Source organism: Coloeus monedula (genome assembly GCF_965178545.1).
Source record: "Coloeus monedula genome assembly, chromosome: W".
Lineage (NCBI taxonomy): Eukaryota > Metazoa > Chordata > Aves > Passeriformes > Corvidae > Coloeus > Coloeus monedula.
The window spans coordinates 7785706-7806312 of NC_138821.1; the positions used below are offsets into that span (position 1 = coordinate 7785706).

Consider the following 20607-nt stretch of genomic DNA (forward strand, 5'->3'; position numbering starts at 1 on the left):
TTCCTGTTAAAGGAATTTTCCCCATACGTGTTGCTAGGGGGACAAATGGCTGGGTACTTAAGAAAAACAAAAGAGGTGGCTACGGAGTGGGGTGCATCTGGCTACTCTTTTTTTTCACCTGGGTGTGTGGGCAGTTGGTCCCCAAACGCCAGAGAGGGAAGCTGTTTTTCATCAGCTGCTTTTCCTTCTGCGGAGAAAAACCCCAGGATCCCCAGCCCGCCTTCCCTGCCCTGCTGGGAGCCGGGCCGTGGCTGCCCTGCCCCACCATTGCTTCGAGCCTTTGCTACGTTGTAGCCCTGCTCGCCCTGCCTACCCAGACCTCTAGGGGCTTACCCATTTGGATACATCTCGTCTGCCACCAGGGATTTGTGCTCGTCCCTGCCATTCCAGCCTGCCATTCCAGCCTGCTGTTCCAGCCTGCTGTTCCCAAGGGTCCGGCCAAACACCGAGATCGGCTGCCCAGGGGTTTGTGAAGCTTATTTGTTCAACCCCTCCCCGGGATCCCAGGCCACCAGTGCCGCGTGCTCCCCGAGCTCGCTCCGGAGCGCCCCCTGCAGCCGCGGGGGGAACCATCGCACCTGCCCTGCTCACCGGGAGCCGCCAGCGCCCCTGCTGGCTGTGAGCAGAACTGCACCCGAGGGGAAAGGGCCTGACAGCCGAGAAGGCTTGGACTGGGTTTGTGATTGTTTGCTGTTACTGCCATAGTTATTGTTGTTTGTTTGACTTGTTATACACATATAGATATATAATAGTAAAGAATTGTTATTCCTATTTTCCACATCTTTGCCTAAAAGCCCCTTGATTTCAAAATTATAATAACTTGGAGGGAAGGGGGGTTGCATCTGCCATTCCAAGGGGGGCTCCTGCCTTCATTATCAGACACCTATCTTTCAAACCAAGACAGATCTTGGTGCCCAAGGTGGGGCCTGAGGGCATTAAGAGAAAGAGGTGAAAAAGGAATAACAGTTCCTGAATAACTTAATTTTGTGTGCTGAATATAGGAACCTTGTTAGGCAGCACTATGTGGTCTAGTTTACCCTGGTTCAGGTGGCAGGTGGTTGTGGCTATATTCTTCCCCTTTGAAGCTCCTTACCTAAACATGGGTCCTCTGACTAAGGCTACCATTGCTGTTATCCAGTTTGCACTATGGGTCGAGAAGGTGAGGAATGCATGGGCTTTTAACTTCCTCCGGAATGTGGGCACATGGATAAAGGGCTATCACACACTGAGTGCATGTTTTTGGGGTTATGTTAAAAATGGTACCTTCTGTGAGGAAATGACACCAGGGGAAGTTTTCTCACAACCCCTCAACCAGTTCTTTGGGCCTACCCCACCAATTTTTGAAGGCTTTAGATTTCCTCTGGGTACTAACCAACTGGTGCTGGTAGGCCTACTCTATTTAGCACTCAGGGATAAGTTGAGATTGGCTTGGATAACTACCCAGACACTGGCCCCAGAGACTAGGGATCCCACCCCAGAGCCTGATCCTGCCGCAGAGCCTGACACAGCCCCAGACACTAGAGATCCAGCCCCACAGCCTGATACTGCCCAACAGCCCACCTCAGAAATGGACTACCCAAACTGGGTGGGGGTACTGGTGAAGGGGATGCAGGAGATGGGCCAGGTGTGTCAGGAGATGTGCCAGGAGGTGGGCCAGGTGCGCCAGGAGATATGCCAAGTGCTAAGGGAATACACCTCCTCAGCTAGTGAAAAACCCTCTCCCTGCCCCAAAGAGGGTGAGTCCAATGGTGCAGCAGTGGAACCCACGGATGTTACAACCGTCCAGGTTTCAGCTGAACCACAAGGACAACCACAGCCAGCAGCAGTCGCCCCTGTGCAAAGGAGGAAGTATAAGACCAAATCAGTACGACCAGTTAATGATGATGGGGAATCAGGGCCCTCACAACCAGCAGAAGAGCCAGAAATCATCACTGAGTCCCTGTTGTACGACAGTCTCCGTAGTATGCGAAAAGGCATTGTGCGAAGGGGGCGTGAGCCTTATACAACCTGGCTGCTTTGCGTTTGGGACCTTATGGGCACAGGTGTGCAACTGGATAGTGGTGAGGCAAGGTATCTGGGATCGTTGACCTAGGACCCAGGTGTGGACCAGATATTTGTGAGGGAGCCAGGACCCCTTTCTCTCTGGGAGCAGCTCTTAATGAGTGTGAGAGAAAGATTGATTCACAAAGTAAGAATGCAGGAGTACCATCATAGAATGCAGCGGAAGACACTCGAGGAAGGGATCCAGCAGCTAAGAGAGGTGGCAGTATTAGAGGTACTCTTTGGGAGGGATGGACAGCATGATAATGACCCCGATAAGGTCAGGTGCACAGGACAGGTGATGTGGAACCTGGCAAAGCTAGGGCCATCGCAATACACCACCATCATTGCAATGATTGATATTGAGAATAACCAAGAAACAGTGGGCTCTGTTACCAACAGGCTCAGGAATTATGACAGTATGGTCAAGGGTTCGCTGAAATCTCATGTCTCTGCTGTGGTCCAGGGCCTCAAAGAGGGGGGAGATGAGGGAGGAGATGAGGAAGATCAGTGTGGCACCAGTGCGAATCACAGGCCCCCAAGTCAGAGCCCGTTGTCCCCCAGCTAGAGAGAGAGGGTACACCCCACGAGCTGAGCTGTGGTTTTTTCTGTGCGAGCATGGGGAAGACATGAGAAGGTGGGATGGGAAACCCACTTCTGTCCTGGCAGCACGGGTGCGTGAACGCAAGGAGGGAGGCACTAACCGAGGGGGTTCTGCTAAGGTGAAAGTAGCCTCAGGCTCCCGGGACCGAGCTGCCAGGTATTACAGAAGGGAGGATGATATGTCAGATCCCCTTGAAGGGACCTCGAGCATGTACGCCCAGGGAAAGAATGATAACCAGGGCATAGAGGGGCCCTGCCTCTAGCCAGGAAGAGGCACGGGAGAACCGAGTTTTCTGGATGGTGTGGATTCGATGGCCTGGCACATCAGAGCCACAGAAATATTATGCGTTGGTTGATATTGGGGCACAGTGTACTTTAATGCCATCAGGACATGTGGGGGCAGAACCTGTATCCATCGCTGGGGTGACTGGGGGATCACAGCAGTTGACCCTGTTGGAAGCTGAGGTGAGCCTGACTGGGAAGGAGTGGCAAAAGCATCCAATTGTGACTGGCCCAGAGGCCCCGTGTATTCTGGGCATAGACTTTCTCCAGAATGGTTATTACAAAGACCCGAAAGGACTCAGGTGGGCGTTTGGGATTGCTGCTGTGGAGGCAGAGGGCATTAGGCAATTGAACACCCTGCCTGGACAATCAGAAAATCCTTCTGCAGTTGGGCTCCTGAAAGTGGAAGAGCAACGAGTGCCAATTGCCACCTCGACAGTGCACCGCCGGCAGTACCGGACAAATCGAGGTGCTGTGATCCCCATCCACAAGATGATCCGTGAGCTGGAGAGCCAAGGGGTGGTCAGCAAGACCCACTCACCCTTCAACAGCCCCATCTGGCCTGAGAGCAAATCGGAAGGAGATTGGAGACTGACTGCGGACTATCGGGCCTTGAATGAAGTGACTCCACCATTGAGCGCTGCTGTGCCGGACGTGTTGGAGCTCCAGTACTTGCTGGAGTCCAAAGCAGCGAAGTGGTACGCCACTATTGACATTGCTAATGCATTTTTCTCGATTCCTCTGGCAGCGGAGTGCCGGCCTCAGTTTGCCTTCACCTGGAGGGGCATGCAGTACACCTGGAACCGGCTGCCCCAGGGGTGGAAGCACAGTCCCACCATCTGCCATGGACTGATCCAGGCTGCACTAGAAAAGGTGAGGCCCCAGAACATCTGCAGTACATTGATGACATCATTGTGTGGGGGAACACTGCAACAGAAGTGTTTGAGAAAGGAGAGAAAATCATTCAAATTCTCCTGGAAGCTGGTTTTGCCATCAAGAAGAGCAAAGTCAAGGGACCTGCCCGAGAGATCCAGTTCCTGGGAGTAAAGTGGCAAGATGGACGATGTCAGATTCCCACTGAGGTCATCAATAAGATCACAGCAATGTCTCCACTGACCAAGAAGAAGAAAACGCAAGCTTTCCTAGGTGCCATAGGCATTCTGGAGAATGCACATTCCCGAGTACAGCCAGATCGTGAGCCCTCTCTTGCTGGTTACCCACAAGAAGAATGACTTCCACTGGGGCCCTAAACAGCAGCAAGCCTTCACCCAGATCAAGCAGGAAATCACTCACGCCGTAGCCCTTGGCCCAGTCAGGACGGGACCAGAGGTGAAGTATGTGCTCTACTCTGCAGCTGGGAGTGATGGTCTGTCCTGGAGCCTCTGGCAGAAGGTACCTGGTGAGACTCGGGGCCGACCACTGGGATTCTGGAGCCGAAGCTACAGAGGGTCTGAAGCCAACTACACTCCCACAGAGAAAGAAATCTTGGCAGCTTATGAAGGAGTCCAAGCTGCCTCAGAAGTAATCGGCACAGAGGCACAACTCCTCCTGGCACCCTGACTGCCCGTGCTGGGGTGGAGTCTTAAGGGAAAGGTTCCTTCCACGCATCATGCCACTGATGCTACTTGGAGCAAATGGATCGCCCTCATCACGCCCGAATTGGAAACCCAAGTCGCCCTGGGATCTTGGAAATAATTACGAACTGGCTGGAAGGTGAGACTTTTGGGTTATCTTCTGAAGAACAAGAGGAGCAGGTGACACGTGCCAAAGAAGCCCCACCATATAACGAGCTACCAGAGAGTGAAAGACAATACGCCCTCTTCACTGATGGTTCCTGCCGATTTGTAAGCACTAGCCGGAAATGGAAAGCCGCTGTATGGAGCCCCGCACGACAAGTTGCACAGGCTACTGAAGGATAAGGTGGATCGAGCCAATTTGCTGAACTCAAAGCCGTCCAATTAGCTCTAGACATAGCTGAAAGAGAGAAGTGGCCAAAGCTCTACCTGTACACGGATTCATGGATGGTAGCCAATGCTCTGTGGGGTTGGCTGGAAAGGTGGAAGAAGGCAAACTGGCAGCGCAGAGGAAAACCAATCTGGGCTGCTGAGGAGTGGAAAGGCATTGTCACTTGGGTAGAGAACCTATCCGTGAAGGTCCGTCATGTAGATGCTCACGTCCCTAAGAGCCGGGCTAATGCAGAACATCGTAACAACAAACAGGTAGATCAGGCTGCGAAAATAGAGGTGTCCCAGATAGACTTGGATTGGCAACATAAGGGAGAGTTGTTCCTAGCTCGATGGGCCCATGATGCCTCAGGCCATCAGGGCAGAGATGCCACCTATAAGTGGGCACGAGATCGAGGGGTGGATCTAACTCTGGACAGTATCTCCCAGGTGATCCATGACTGTGAGACATGCGCTGCGATCAAGCAGGCCAAGCGGGTGAAGCCCCTGTGGTACGGTGGGCGATGGTCCAAAAACAAGTATGGGGAGGCCTGGCAGATTGATTACATCACACTGCCTCAAACCCGCCAAGGAAACTCTATGTGCTCACAATTGTAGAAGCCACCACAGGATGGCTGGAGACCTACCCTGTGCCTGACACAACTGCCCGGAACACCATCCTGGGCCTTGAAAAGCAAGTCCTTTGGAGGCATGGTACCCCTGAGAGAATCGAGTCTGATAATGGGACTCATTTCAAGAACAGCCTTATAAACACCTGGGCTAGAGAACATGGCATTGAGTGGGTGTACCACATCCCTTACCATACACCAGCAGCTGGGAAGGTTGAGCGGTGTAATGGATTGCTTAAAACCACCTTGAAAGCACTGGGTGGGGGGACTTTCAAAAACTGGGAGGTTCATTTAGCAAGAGCCACCTGGTTAGTTAACACCCGAGGCTCCACCAGCCGAGCAGGCCCTGCCCAATCCGAACCCTTACAAACGTCAGACGGAGATAAGGTTCTAGCGGTGCACATGAGAGGTATGCTTGGAAAAACTGTCTGGGTTAATTCTGCCTCGAGCAAAGACAGACCCATCCGTGGGGTTGTCTTCGCTCAGGGACCAGGTTGCACCTGGTGGGTGATGCAAAAGAATGGAGAGACCCAATGCATACCTCAAGGGGACCTCGTTTTAGGGTGCACTACCCATGGCTCTGTACTTGTATCAGTATCAGCACGTATATATGTATATAATTCGGGTGATGCATGTATTTATATGGTTAAAAGGGTTAAGTTTCATGTAACATGTTAGTATGGGAAAAATTCGGGGTGTATAATGTTGTGGTTTTAGGAGCTCTCCTGGTTTTTTTTTTTTCTGTTAAAGGAATTTTCCCATACATGTTGCTAGGGGGACAAAGGGCTGGGTATTTAAGAAAAACAAAAGAGGTGGCTATGGGGTAGGGCGCATCTGGCTTCTCTTTTGTTTCACCTGGGTGTGTGGTCAGTCGGTCCCCGAATGCCAATGCCGGAGAGGGAGGCTGTTTTTCGTCAGCTGCTTTTCCTTCTGCGGAGAAAAACCCCAGGATCCCAAGCCCGCCTTTCCCTGCCCTGCTGGGAGCCGGGCCGTGGCCGCCCTTCCCCGCCGTTGCTTCAAGCCTTCACTACATTGTAGCCCTGCTCACTCTGCCTGTCCAGACCTCCGGGGGCTCCCCCGTTTGGATACATCTCGTCTGCCACCAGGGATTTGTGCTCGTCCCTGCCGTTCCAGCCTGCTGTTCCAGCCTGCTGTTCCCGAGGGCCCGGCCGGACACCAGGATCGGCTGCCCAGGGGTTTGTGAAGCTTTTTTGTTCAACCCCTCCCCGGGATCCCAGGCCACCAGTGCCGCGTGCTCCCCGAGCTCGCTCCGGAGCGCCCCCTGCAGCCGCGGGGAGAACCATCGCACCTGCCCTGCTCACCGGGAGCCGCCAGCGCCCCTGCCGGCTGCGAGCAGAACTGCACCCGAGGGGAAAGGGCCTGACAGCCGAGAAGGCTTGGACTGGGTTTGTGATTGTTTGCCGTTACTGCCACAGTTATTGTTTGTTTGACTGGTTATACACATATAGATATATAATAGTAAAGAACTGTTATTCCTATTTTCCACATCTTTGCCTAAAAGCCCCTTGATTTCAAAATTATAACTTGGAGGGAAGGGGGTTGCATCTGCCATTCCAAGGGGGGCTCCTGCCTTCCTTAGCAGACACCTGTCTTTCAAACCAAGACACCATTATTGCTGTGTTTTACTTTATTTTCAATTATTAAACTCTTCTTTTCTCAACTTACAAGTTTTACTTTGATTCTTCTCCCCATTCCACTGGGGTGGGATGGGAGAGTGGGGGGTTGAGCACGTGGCTGCATGGTGGTTAATTTCTAGCTGGGCTTAAACCATGACACTGTTATAGTAATTCCTGTAACATACAACTCAAACCATGTCTGGCAACAATTTAAAGGTATATCCATTGCAATCTCCACCCCTGGTCCTTTTGGGCCAGGTTATAGCGTTTAACATGGCAATGAACTCCCCTTGTCCCCAGCCTGGCTGCAACAAGGGGTTTCCTGCTAGTCCACCATTAGTAGAGTCCCCATCATAGTCCTCCATGGCTTCAGGGGGACAGCTTCCTCATCATGGTCTGCACCACAGACTGCAAGGAATCCTTGTTTCCCCTGCTGCAATGTACGGTGTCTCCCATGGGAGACAGTCCTCCGTGAACTTCTCAAATGTGGGTCCTTTCCATGGGCTGCAGTTCTTCACAAACTGCTCCAGTGTGGGTACCTCATGGGCTCACAAATCCTGCCAGCAAACCTGCTCTAGTATGGGCTATTCTCTCCACAAGTCCTGCCAGGAGCCTGCTCCAGTGCTGGCTTCTCATGGGATCACAGTCTCCTTTGGGTATCCACATGCTCCTGTGTGAGGCTCCTCCACAGGCTGCAGGTGGATCTCTGCTCCTGTGTGAACTCATTCATAGGTCACAGTCCCTTCAACTCGAGTTCACACTGGAGTTCCAGCCTGTCCAGTACAGCAGCAGTGCCCTGGCCATCTGCCAGCCCAGGCACATCACCATTGCTGTTATCTAAACATTCCCAGGCACAATACAGTGAGGCGATGAGCAGCACAGCACTACAGCAAGCAGCAAAAGCAAAAACCAGCCACTAGTGAGCACTAGACTAATATACAGTGGGGCAAGCAAGCCCATGGCAAGTGCAGGAGCCTGCCAATTAATAAATAGCACTAACAGCTATAAATTTTACCTAGCACATTCCAATCAAATCTGTTATCTTGAACCCTTTGATCCCCATGTTGGGTGCCAAAAAGGACTGTTGTGGTTTAACCCCAACCAGCAACCAAGCCCCACACAGCCGTTTGCTCGCTCCCCTGCCAGCGGGATTGTGGAGAGAATTGGAAGGGTAAAAGCTAGAAAACTCGTGAGTTGAGATAAAGACAGTTTACTAGGGAAAGCAAAAGCTGTGTGCACAAGCTAAGCAACACAAGGAATTAATTCACTACTTCCCATGGGTAGGCAGGTGTTCAGCTATTTCACAGCTGTGAAATGACACATAACAATTACTTGGGAATACAAGTGCCATCACTCCAAATGTCTCCCCCTTTTCTCCTTCTTCCCCTGTCTTTATATACTGAGCATGATGTCATAGGGTATGGAATATCCCTTTTGTCAGTTGGGGTCAGATGTCCTAGCTGTGTCTCTTCACAACTTGTGCATCCCCATCCTCCTCACTGGCAGGGCAATACAACTGTGCAAGCCCTGCTCAGCAATAATAATAAAAAACCCTTCTATGTTATCAACAGTCTTTCCAGCACACAATCCCATACTAGGTACTGTGAAGAAAGCTAACTACCCCAGCCAAAACCAGCACATCAGTAAGCTTGTTATTTTTTTTCCCCAAAGGACCTAAGATCTGGATACCAGTACTCATGAAGCCTTGTGAAAGCTGTATGGTCAAATCCTCTAGCTGGCTCTAAAATAATCTGACTGCTTCTGTCCAATGTAAATGATGCTTCAGTGGTTCTGTGGTCTTACTGACATACTACAGGGTTTTGTGTGACACCATGTGCTCTGAAACAAGTGACACTGCTGCTCTCCTGTTCTCTCATCTCTTTTCAGACTTAGGTAAATGCATTATTAATTGTGAATTACAGTATTCTGATAACTAGTGTATTTGTCAGCACAGAACAGCTGTTTATTGATCACTAGAACAAATTTAATATACTAAACTTTGGCAGAAGCAGCAGCATGCTGAGCAACTGCTCACTGCTACAGATCACAGGTTTGAGAGGCGACTATCATCGTATGTAGCTCAGAGGTGAAACCTTGAAGTATGACACATCTCTAGGGATTAACATGAAAGATCACTTACAACTAGATGACCACATTTTCACTCTTGACTATTCAAATCACTATGCTGGATTAAAATTTATTAAAGACTAAGAGGGAAGGTATATTCTCAAGAATGCTGTAAGGAAAGATACAAACTGATAAACAAACAAAAGATAGTCTTATTAGGAGAAGTAATAAAGATCTTCATTTGAAACTGTTTCTACTTTGGAAGTAGCAAACCAAGAAATAGGTATGTCAACAGAACTAGACTTCAGAATGTACTTGTTTCATATTTCCACAATATGGTCCCAGTGGCTGGAAAAGGACAGCTGAGTTGCAAGAAATTGAATCACAGAATCATTTAGGTTGGAAAAGACCTCTAAGATCATCTAACCTTTGACCGATCACCACCTTGTCAACTAGACCAGAGTTGACATAGAGTGATATTGTCATAGAGTGCCATGTCCAGTTCTTCCTTGGACACGATTTGTAAATGTAACAAAATTTTGAAATTGAAATTGAATTAAATGTAACAAAAGTATTCAGAATGTGAAAACGATAGAAGGAAGTCACAGTCATCTCTGTGACTGGGAGCAGAAGGGGCATGTCTCCCTTCAAGGTTACACAAGAATAAGCCTGTCCTTTTTAGAAAGCCTCAGAACAATATGTCCCAGTGTATTTCACAGTGGTTTTTATATAGACATTTTTTTTCTCACAAGACTAGAAATTGTAGCTTTGGATTTGGAGTTACCACTGGAGTTTATGCTTTACCAGTGAATTTGATCTAGGGTTCTTTGGATGGAAATAAACTTGTGATTTCTCTGAGACTGCACTGATTCTGTTCTGGGTGGTCCCCTCTCCTCAGTGTGTTTATGGTGGGGGGGGGGTTCATTTTGGTTGGTTGGTTGTTTTTGTTTGGGTTTTTTTGCTTTTTTGAAGCTCACTAGTTTGCTTTTTGCAGCAGTAGCAGAGGGGAGAAATTATTAGTGAAGTCAACAGGTTGGAATTAAACAAAGCTGATCAGAGACCTGATTAGTATGATGCATTTAAAGAAATCTGGTTGCAGGAGGATGGGGCACTCCTGGTAGACCATTCAGAATATATATTGCTGCAGTAGCATGATGTATGCAGGCACACCAGCTGCGGATAGGGCTCCTGGCCTATAAAGTCCCTAAAAGTAGGCGAAGTGTACAAGCACATACTGAAAGCAATGTATGCTTGCTTCTTGAAGGGCCCTGAAATGCAAGTTTGAGATGTAAGGGGGCATGACTGCTGAATGACCAGTCCTAGCTTTGTCCCCCAAAATTCCTTTAGGTGTTTCCCTCCTCCACTGGAAATTGCTGACCACAAACACAGGTTGTCAAGCTCAAGTACACTGAGGAAGAGGAGTTGGTCCTGGACTCTTGAATCTCTAGTCTAAGAAGCAGTTTTGGTTTTCCTGGCTGCAGCATCGATAACAAAGCATCATTCTTCAGTTTTATAACCAGCTGATTTCAGGGCTACTCCAGAACCTTTCAGTGTATCCCATATTCTATTGCTTTTTGCTTTAGCAAAAGTGCCTGGAGGAAGGGGATGTGTGAAGAACTTTGAACCCCTCTACCACCATGAGGAGAGGTTCTTGCCTAAACCAGTCCATCAGAACAAACATAATTTCTCAGGTTTTGTATCCTAGAAGATAAATTCTTACCCTGGAGATGAAACTGGGTAGAAATGCAGAACAAGGCCTTTCCCCCCCCCCTTTCTTCCCTCCCCCAGTAGATGGAATTTGCCAAAATCCTAACATATATTCTCAAAATTGTTTTTCTATTAATAGGGTTTTTTTGTTGTGGTGGTTTTTTGGTTTGGTTTTTTGTTTGTTTGTTTGCTTTTTTCAGTTTGGGCCTAAAGAAGGCTTTTCTGAAAGAGGTAGACAAGCTTTCAAGCAATCTATGTTGGCTTAAAAAGTTATTAAGGAAAGGCAATAAACGTAGGCCCTTGGTCCAAAGTAATTTCTTGCAGTCTTTTTTAATTTGGTTTAAAATGCAGGAAGACTTTGAAATGGATGAATTGAAAAGGGCAGAGTTCTGACTTTGCACTGCTGTTATCTTGGGTAAAGTAATATAAAGTGGGGGGTTGGTTCTGCCCTCTGGCTGCCTGGTTCTGCAGAAATGGAGCATGTGTACAGCAAGGAACATTATCCAGCCTTGTTGGTGTACTGAGAATCGGACCAAGTGTTGGGCACTGGTAGAAAATCATATGCTCTTTTTAGCCAGTGTGCCATGTTGCTTGTATATGGTGGTGGTGTGGATAAGTGATTTAGGTCACAAAGAATCACCATCAAAAGTATTAGCAAAAGTGGTTTTAATATGAATTTATAAAAGTGCGATTTAACAAAGTTTGATGGCAAGGTTCACTCTATTACTACATGGATGAAACATACAAAGGAAAATCAAGTTAGAATTGATTTAGAATTATTTACACAGAGACATCCTTCTTGACATATAATCTGTTTTTATAGAGTGCTGAAAGAAGAAATTATCCTTATGATGTCTATTCTATAACTTCACATAACTGTGTAATGTCTGCATCTCACATGTGGAAGCCTGATCAGACCACAAGTCTCCCTAGTATAGTAGACTTATTCCCAGATCTCTCCCATAAAACCCTTCCTCCCCAGCTGTAGCAAATTCTGTTCACTGGTGCATAATGTTTATAATCATCTTATTCGTGTGTTGTCCAACAGGTGCACCCAGACTACAAGGAAACAGAAATACTTACGGTAAGTTCCCAAATACCTGTGTGCTTGCATTGGATCATGTTTCTGAAAATCTCCAGAAGTAGTGTTCCTTTGAGTACAGAAAATCATAGATGATGAGTAAATTTAGGGTAAAGGAAGCAATCTGCATACTTTTGCTGAGGTACAGGGTTTGACTATATCATATGGTTGGGCACTGAAAATTTTTCATCCACTGGTAGGAGAGGGTATATTGGAAAGAATCTGTTGGTTGTTGTTTTGAGGGTTAAAAAAGTATGGTGGGAATCAGACTGTGCACTGCTTGGTTTCATCCTAACAGTGAGTAACTTCCCAAGGGCAGTCTAGAAAGCCTCTTGGATTAATTACATGGGGTATCCTGGTTCTGCACTAGCCAGAAACAGGATGTGGGGATGAAGAAGATGACCATCACCTCAGCCTCTGGATTTTCCCCTTTAGGTAACACACCAAAATTTTGCAGTGTCTAAAGTGCCCAATAATACCAGCTGCACAAAGCAGTCAGGTGATCCTGCACCTGAACTACATCAGGCCCTCTCTGCTAGTGAGAGGCAGTGCATAGAGACAGTCGTCAACATGGGATATGCACCTGAGGATGTCCTGAAAGCCATGAAGAAGAAGGGGGAGAACATAGACCAGGTAAGAGCTTGTGCAATGGGGAAGAAACCCTTGATTGGATGCTGATTCTGCTGAGAAACAAACCTGGGTTTGCAAAATGTATAGGGGTAATATATTTCTTCTAACAAGGGGTTGCAGCCTGTAACTGCTGTGATGTTAACCACTAGAGAAGTTGTCAACTGGTAGTAAAAGCTCCTGAAACCAAAGAAAAGAGTGTCTGCACTTGTTTCTGAGAGACTGAGTCAGCCACATCTGTGGGTGCTGGGTCAGAGCTGCACTGAGCTTGGGATGGGCTCTTAGCTCCACATCAAGCTGGGAGAGGTACTGGGCCTTCCCAGGAGCCACAAAACCATCCAAAGGAAGCTTAGCATGGCTTTATGCCATGCTTAGTGCCGTGTGACAAAAAGCCAGCCAACTTCCCTTGTTCTGAGCATGGGTTGCAATGCTGATGTCTCTCCTTGTAGAGAGGGATTTGCCCCTGCAGGCTTACAACATCCCTGAAAGGCTCTTGCAAGGCACCACTGACCAACTTTCTTTTGTGTGCTGTGTTGCTTCCTGCCTCATGTGTTGCCTCAAACACTTGCTAAAACCAGGTCACTGAACATTAAGTGCTGCAGGGTGAAGCATGGCTCTGTCTTGGATCCACTTCAAACATTTTAAAGCAGGAAGAGCGTGGCCAAGCTTTCTGTGTGGGAAACCCTAGGTGGACTGTGTGCAGAGCATTGCCTGGCAGGACTGTGCCTGTTGCCTGGGGAGGAAGAGCGTCCCAGTGACTCCTTGTGGAGCTGATCTGGTTGCCCACTACCTACACATCGAGAGCGATTTAAGCTGTGTGCTGGAGTGAACTGTAGTATGAAATGAAAAAAATGTCCCTTAGGGTGGTGGTTTTAAATCCTGCTGTATTTGCAAGGTGTGTTCGTGTACCTAGCATTACCTATCAGACCTTTCCCCTTACTTCTCAAAACTGAGGACAGATAAGAAATTTGGCAGTGGTTTCTGTGTGTGTGAGCTGGGATTTGCAGCTCACGCACCAGTATGCTTTGATCTTTAAAGGCTGAATGCTTTCAGATTGCATTAGGTCTTGTGGCTGGCTGAGAGGAAGCTAAAAGCTGAGACATCTTGACTGTTGAATCTACAGTTTCATCTTAAAAACTTGTATAAAAAGCACAGTTAAACTTCTAAAGATTGGCTTGTGAGTGTTTTGACTAGAGCAGAAGATGATGTTCAGAGCTGGTGGGAGAACACAGGAGGACAGAAGGGCTCATCTGCTTTCTCTGAACAAGTTCTTGCATAAAGACCGTCTCAGATCTACTAGGAAGGACTTTATCTGAGTCCTTGGAGAAGCCTGGGGTAAAGTCGTGCTGAGCCCCTCTGCATGTACAAAGATGGTATTCAGCCATATGCTGCAAATGCTGCTCTGCAAGCTTAGTTTCTTTTCTTCATTCCCCACAGGTTTTGGATTACCTGTTTGTACATGGACAGCTTTGTGAGAAGGGCTTTGATCCACTTCTTGTTGAAGCAGCTTTGGAAATGCACCAGTGTTCAGAGGAGAAGGTGAGGGCACAATGTGTGCAGGAATAGAGAGAATGTGCAGTTCCTCTGGCTGATGTAATTCTGGCTTTTGTGGTAATGGTGCCTTGTTTCCAAAATTGACTGCTGAAGGACATCCCTGTGGTGATAAAGTGAATATGTGTTAAAGCATTAGAATTACACTGTGTTCCTTTATCATTCTCACTTGCATGCATTTTTATGAAGACAGGATTTTTTCAAGACCCTGCTTATTCTGGTTGTAATGTTTTGAACCCAGAGTTCTCTTGTGGATGAGGTGTTTGGTACAGAGACAGTTAATTTCAGAAGCAGCAAATTACCTTTCAAAACCTGCCAGCATCCCCTGGCTGTGAATTTTCTCCCTTGTACAAATGCATCTGCCTGGCTGCTCAGCAAATTGGGTTAGTGCTCTCCCTGAAAGAAGCTGGAAAATGTTTTTTGGGGTCTGGTTCATTGTTTGGCTGTTTTACAAACACCAAAAGTACAGAGGCAGGAGTGAGTAGCCAGCTCAGAAGACAGCAGGATCTTTGAAAGTTTGGCTGTCTGTTGTGTGCCCAATTATTATATGAAATCTTTAGAGGTGCAACCTAATCCCCCAGATGTAGAATCATAGAATGGTTTGGGTTGGAAGGGGCCATAAAGATCATCTAGTTCAAACCCCCCCCCCTTCCCCCATGGGCAGGGACACCTGGAAGGTACTCAAAGCCCCAACCTCTTGGTAACCTGTTCCAGTGTCTGACCACCTTCATAGTAAAACATTTCTTCCTAATATCTAACACAAACCTACCCTCTTTCAGCTTAAAGCCCCTTTGTCCTATCACTCCATGCCCTTGTAAAAAATCATTCTCCAGTTCTCTTGTAGCCCTTTTAGGTACTGGAAGGCTGCTAAAAGTTCTCCCCAGAGCCTTCTCTTCTCAAGGCTGAGCAATCCCAACTCTCTCAGCCTGTCTTCATAGGAGAGATGCTCCAGCCCTCTGATTATTTTCATGGCCTCCTCTGGACTCGTTCCAACAGGTCTACATCTTTCTTATGCTGGAGACCTGTAGTGGTTTGGTCCAAAATACTCATTACTGTTTATCTTCTGTGAGATAAGAATTAGGAGAAATGCAAAGCAGGCACCAACCTTGAAAGAATATAAAGAAGTTTATTAACAGACCTAAAAGAGGGAAAAAAAAAATCATACCACACCTTCAGAACTCTTCTCCTCCCCCACCTTCTTCCCTTCTCCCACTGACAATGTAAAAAGACAACCCTTAAGATGTTCAGTCTGTTTACCACTTCCATAATAACCTTGTTCAGTCCATTTAGAAAGAAAAGTCTCTTCTTGCCCATGCTATGAACACATTATCACAACGAGACAGCCGCCCACTTCCAAATAACTTTGTTCAGTCCATTTAGGAAGAGGAGTCTCTCTGCTCGCATGCGAGTCCCTTCCCCCGACTTGCAGCTTTTCCCACAACTGCTTTCAAGGGTCCACTCTTGAAGTTTTTTGGGGTACAATTTTAAGGTTGAGCTGTTCAGAAACAAAAGTTCTCTTCACCCATCTCTGGGAGCATTTAATCTCTAAGAACAGAGGCCCTTCTCCTTCCCTGGGAGCAAAGGGTCTTCCTCATCTTCATCTTTAGGACTATCTCTGGGAGCATCTCTAGGAACTGAGGTCTTCTCCTTTCCCATTTGGAGCAAAAGTCCTCATCATTTCCATCTCTCCCTGTTCAAACTTCTCATGAAATTACAGCTGCATCAGCATCTGCCTATCTCAGCACAGGTGCTTTTGCTTGCGAGTTGAACACTCCACCCCCCATATCTTCATGAAATTACAACGGGATACTCTGATATATCATAGCTGCACAACAGACTTTCAGCTTTAAGCATCTCCTCTTTCTCTTCCCTCAGGTTTTCAGCTCTTCACAGAACTAAAAGGGTTAATCTCACCCCGGCCTTGCAGCTGGAATGTGTTTTATCGCTGTTGGTCACCTGACCTCTTCTGGACAGCGGTGCCTCTTTTGCCGAAATCCTGAAATCTTGGCTCTTGGCCGCAGTGGAGGCGGGGGGGGGGGGGGGTGGTTCCGAGCCGCTTTGGCTGCCCACAGCCCTGCTGGGGGGGGGGGGGGTCATCCTGGAGCCGTGGCCCGGCCTGGCCTGGCCCGAGCAGGGGCCGGGCCCACTGGCCCCTGCTCGGGCCCCGCAGCCACCTGTCCCAGCACCGGAAACGAGAGAGAGCTTGGGGGGGAGTTTGTCTATTCTTAAGTGTGTATCACAGAGGTGGTCACAACTTTAAGTGGCTTAAAGAATTGTCCATATTTAAACTGGCCATCTGATAGGTTCTATCCGGTCCCAGAGGAAGCTGTAAGCACCCCTTAGCAAGGACATCCCTTCCGGGACTATGCTTGCTAACCTATGACAGGACCCCAGATCTGGATGCAGTACTCCAGATGGAGTCTCACCAGAGCAGAGTAGAGGGGGAGAATCACCTCCTTTGACCTGCTGCCCACACTGCTTTTGATGCAACCCAGGATACACTTGGCTTTCTGGGCTGCAAGTGCACATTGCTGGGTTATGTCCAGCCTCTCATACACTAGCACCCCCAAGTCCTTCTCAGCAGAGCTGCTCTCAATATATTCATCCCCCAGCCTGGATTAATCCCAGTGTTTGCCCTGACCCAGGTGCAGGACCTTGTACTTGTTTAACTTCATGAGGTTTGCACAGGCCCACCTGTCAAGGTCCCTCTGGATGGCATCCCTTCCCTCCAGTGTGTCAACTGCTCCACACAGCTTGGTCTCATCAGGAAACTTGCTGAGGGTGTGCTCAATCCCCTGTCCATGTCACTGACAAAGATGTTAAACAGCACCGGTCCCAATACCAACTCCTGAGGAGCACCACTTGTCACTGGTCTCCACTTGGACATTGAGCCCTTGACTGCAACTCTTTGAGTGTGACTGTCCAGCCAATTCCTTATGCACTGTGGTGCACTCATCAAATCCATGTCTCTCCAGTTTAGAGACAAGGATGTCATGTGGGACAGTGTCAAATGCTTTGCAGAAGTCCAGGTAGATTATGTCAGTCATTACTGACACCATATATATGCCTTCCTGCCTTTCTTGGACTTGGTGATGAGCTTGCAAACAGAGGAACAACAGTGTGAAAATGGGAGCAGTGATGTAGTTTAGTAAATGAATTTGCTACTGGCTTAACCCCAAAACTAGAAATGGCTAATCTCCTGATTGTCCATCTCAACCAATTTTGTTTTGGTTTGGTTTTGTCATCATTTGTCATCCCTTACCCCAAGGTGGAGCGAAGGTCCTGTAAATTGCAGAGGGTTCATAAAAGTCTGATCAGTCATTCACTTCTTGTGACTTTATTTTTTTTTTTTAATTCAGGGAGGATTTGTGGTTTATGTTGGTAGTATTGTACACAGTGTGTCCAATAGCATTTGTGCTAATCCTACAAGTTTGTCCTAGATCTGAAGAGCCATTTGATATCAAGGACTGCTGTGCTGTTCCCAAAGTCAATGTAACTTTAAAAAAATTCAGATGGAACAGTAGTTGGTAGATGTGGGGAAGCAGGGTGATATTAATCAGAGTCTGTTAGGCCAGGCTGATAAATTTCCTACTGGGAGAGACACCCCCCCCAGACTGAGCTTTGGTGCCCTTGCTGAAGAGGATTTTGGAAATGCAGGACTGCAAACACGGGACTGAAGGTGAGGTTCCGTGGGCTACTGCACCCAGAGCTCTGCCTACTGTGGTGTGAGCAGACTTTCTCCAACCGTTGGAATGGGCTGTACTTGGGGTGTAGAAATCCACCCTATGGGGTGCCCAGTCACTGAAGACTGGCTGTGTGCTAAACCTCCACTGAGCACTGACCCTCTTTTCTCTTGCAAATAATGGACTGTCTGTGTCTTTCAGATGACAGAGCTTCTCCAACTAATGAATCAATTTAAAGAAATGGGCTTTGAACTAAAAGACATTAAGGAGGTCTTATTACTACATAACAATGACCAACAGAAGGCTTTGGAAGATCTGATGGCCCGTGCAGGAGCCAGCTGAAGACACATTCCTGGATTCTCATCATGCAACAGAGCAGGACCAGCCCCACCACCTTCACATCCAGGGTGACTTAATCTCAGCAAGGAGTTTGGCTTTTTGCATATAAGGGAGAGTGTCTGAGCAAGCTTGCCCATGTGCATCACTCCAGCATTTCTCTTTCCACTGAGAGCCAACTTTCTTTCTTAACTTAAATTTTTTAAGTGTCCTTTCCTAAGTTTCCTTTTTTTCCAGCTTGGCCACAGAGAGTTTAGACTGCCCAGCCTCTACTGGAATTGTACATAGGTAGAGATGGGGTGATTTCTCCCACTCATCTTTGCACTGGAGTTGAACAGAAGAACATGGTTGGTTCTGAAACTAGAATTCTTTGGTTCTTTGAAGCTGCTTTCATGGTGTCTGCTTATACTGAATTACTTGATTGTGTCATAGTCCAGATTAACTGGTTAAATTTGACCTTTAGTGCAATGGAATTTTATTTTTTGGGGGTAAAGTTAGTCTGCAGCTTAGTAAAACACTGGTTCAGAAACTGTTGCTATGCATAAAGAGAGAACCTGTTCCTCTTGGTTATTTTTACCCATGTATCCAACACTTCTGCCAGACATGAGCATTCAATGCTGAGTGGTGTGTAAATTCCCTTGAAACAGGTAAGCTGTGAATTCTATCTGGACCTGCAACTTATGTTGGTTCTTGAACCTGAAGGCAGAGAGCTGGAGCTTAGAATTCTTAACCCCCCAGGTTTGTAGGATATTTAAGGCAATGCTCTGCTAGGAAATCAGTTCTCTTTTTGTTTTAAATAATACTCAGTGTGATGCAGGATGTTCCTTTCAAGCACTTTCTTTAAAATATATATACTCACTGCATTAGTTCCATTTCTCACATTTCTATAAAATTACATAATAACACCTAGTACTAGAAATCAGGTTTGAGGTTGGTTTTGACAAAGTTCTAAATACTTAAAATATCAACAGTCTTGAGGAATCTTTAAAGTAATTCACTAAATATTTTGATTCTGCAGAAGAAAAACTAATAAAATCCTCAATATAACTCCCAGTGTCATGGTTCCCATCTCTCATGCTCTTTGGCTTCAACAACTGAATGACTTGCTGGATCCTGCCTGCCCAGGTGCTGCCTGCTCCTGTAGGCACATGTGAATACTGTGTGTTGGGCAGAACAACCAGAGGTCTCCAGGCAGATGGCTGCAGTGGTGCAAAAACTAAGTCTAGGGATCCAAACTCGTGTTACAGCATGGAGCTGAGAGCATTGAGAACTTAGGCAGGGAAAAACTACTTGTCTCATTTCCTCAGTTTAAGTTTTTCAGTAGGAGGTTTTAGTTCATCAGGATCTTGAAGGAGATGACATTTGTCTCTATTATGTTGTTAACTTTATATGACCAAAACGTGTAATTTGGGTCCAGTGTTAAGTCCTGGAATTGTCCGTGAGGGTCTCAACTACGTTAATTACCTTTACTTAAAACAAAATGATGCTGAGAAAATATGTACCTGGTAAGTATCTAGGAGGTGTGGAGATGAATGATGAATAGGACCAGGACAGATTGCCTTGCACATATCCCATAGTATTGAGCTTCACCAGCTTCTATTAGTGGGACTGAAATTAAAACTTATCTAAGAAGGACATTCAGCAGCTGGTGGATCAGCAGCTGCTGCCTCTGTGGGTTCAGGTAAAGCAGTTGTCCAGCTTTCCTTCCCAGGTGAGAAATGTGACAGTTTGAAATTAAGAAATGGGGTTCCTGATTAATCAGAAAAGCTGGAAAACCAAACTTGAACTGCTTTACTGTCACTGCTGAGAGCATTCAGTTGTGTTGCTTGTTTCAGTTTTCTCACAATTAATATCCAAACAAATCTGTCTGGTACTAGACAATCCTGAAAGGGCAAAAAGTCTTGCCAGCAATGAAACAACTATTTAGACCAAACTTCTGAATAAAATAATCTCTTCAATTGTGTTAATGTGTGTTAAGTTTTTCCGGTCTCCCCACTACAGTAACCACTCTGCTTATGGAGACTGTTGTAGAGGTGAGAGCAGAGAGGTAAAGATGGAAAGTGATACCTGTAAAGCTGGTGGTCTTCCAAAAAGATGTACCCCTCTGTGTCTTCCCTGGTGCTGCTGCTCTTGCTTTGTCAGTGAGGTTTCTGGATTTATATCTGTATTAGGTTTGCATGGCCAGGTGTGGGGATCTGTTAATCCATTGCTTTTCCTATTTCACATGTTCCCCCTGTTCCCTGCCCTAGCCCTGGCCACTCCCTCGGTTTCTCCCTATTTGCTCCTGTACCCCAACCCCGCCCAGGGACCGCCCTTGGGCCCCTGACAAAACCACCCCACACCCAGACCACATTTTCTCTCTACCTCTGAACATCGTGGGGACAAGATGTGATTAAAGCCATCTCAAACCCTCATGAGAGC

General features: G+C 47.1%; 1 protein-coding gene across 2 annotated transcripts in view; it reads left to right on the forward strand.

Moving 5' to 3' along the window:
• Positions 1-20020, forward strand: part of LOC309584615 (ubiquitin-associated protein 1-like) — a 78798-nt gene extending 58778 nt beyond the window's left edge. Inside the window, exons 5-8 of one of the 2 annotated variants that reach the window (XM_082300737.1) lie at positions 11957-11992; positions 12425-12622; positions 14054-14155; positions 18052-20020. In XM_082300737.1, coding sequence (XP_082156863.1) covers positions 11957-11992; positions 12425-12622; positions 14054-14155; positions 18052-18192 — 477 coding nt within the window. In that variant the 3' untranslated portion in view covers positions 18193-20020. The remainder of the gene's footprint in view (positions 1-11956; positions 11993-12424; positions 12623-14053; positions 14156-18051) is intronic. The other variant, XM_082300738.1, reaches the window with a different exon arrangement.
• The last annotated feature ends 587 nt before the right edge of the window (positions 20021-20607 follow it).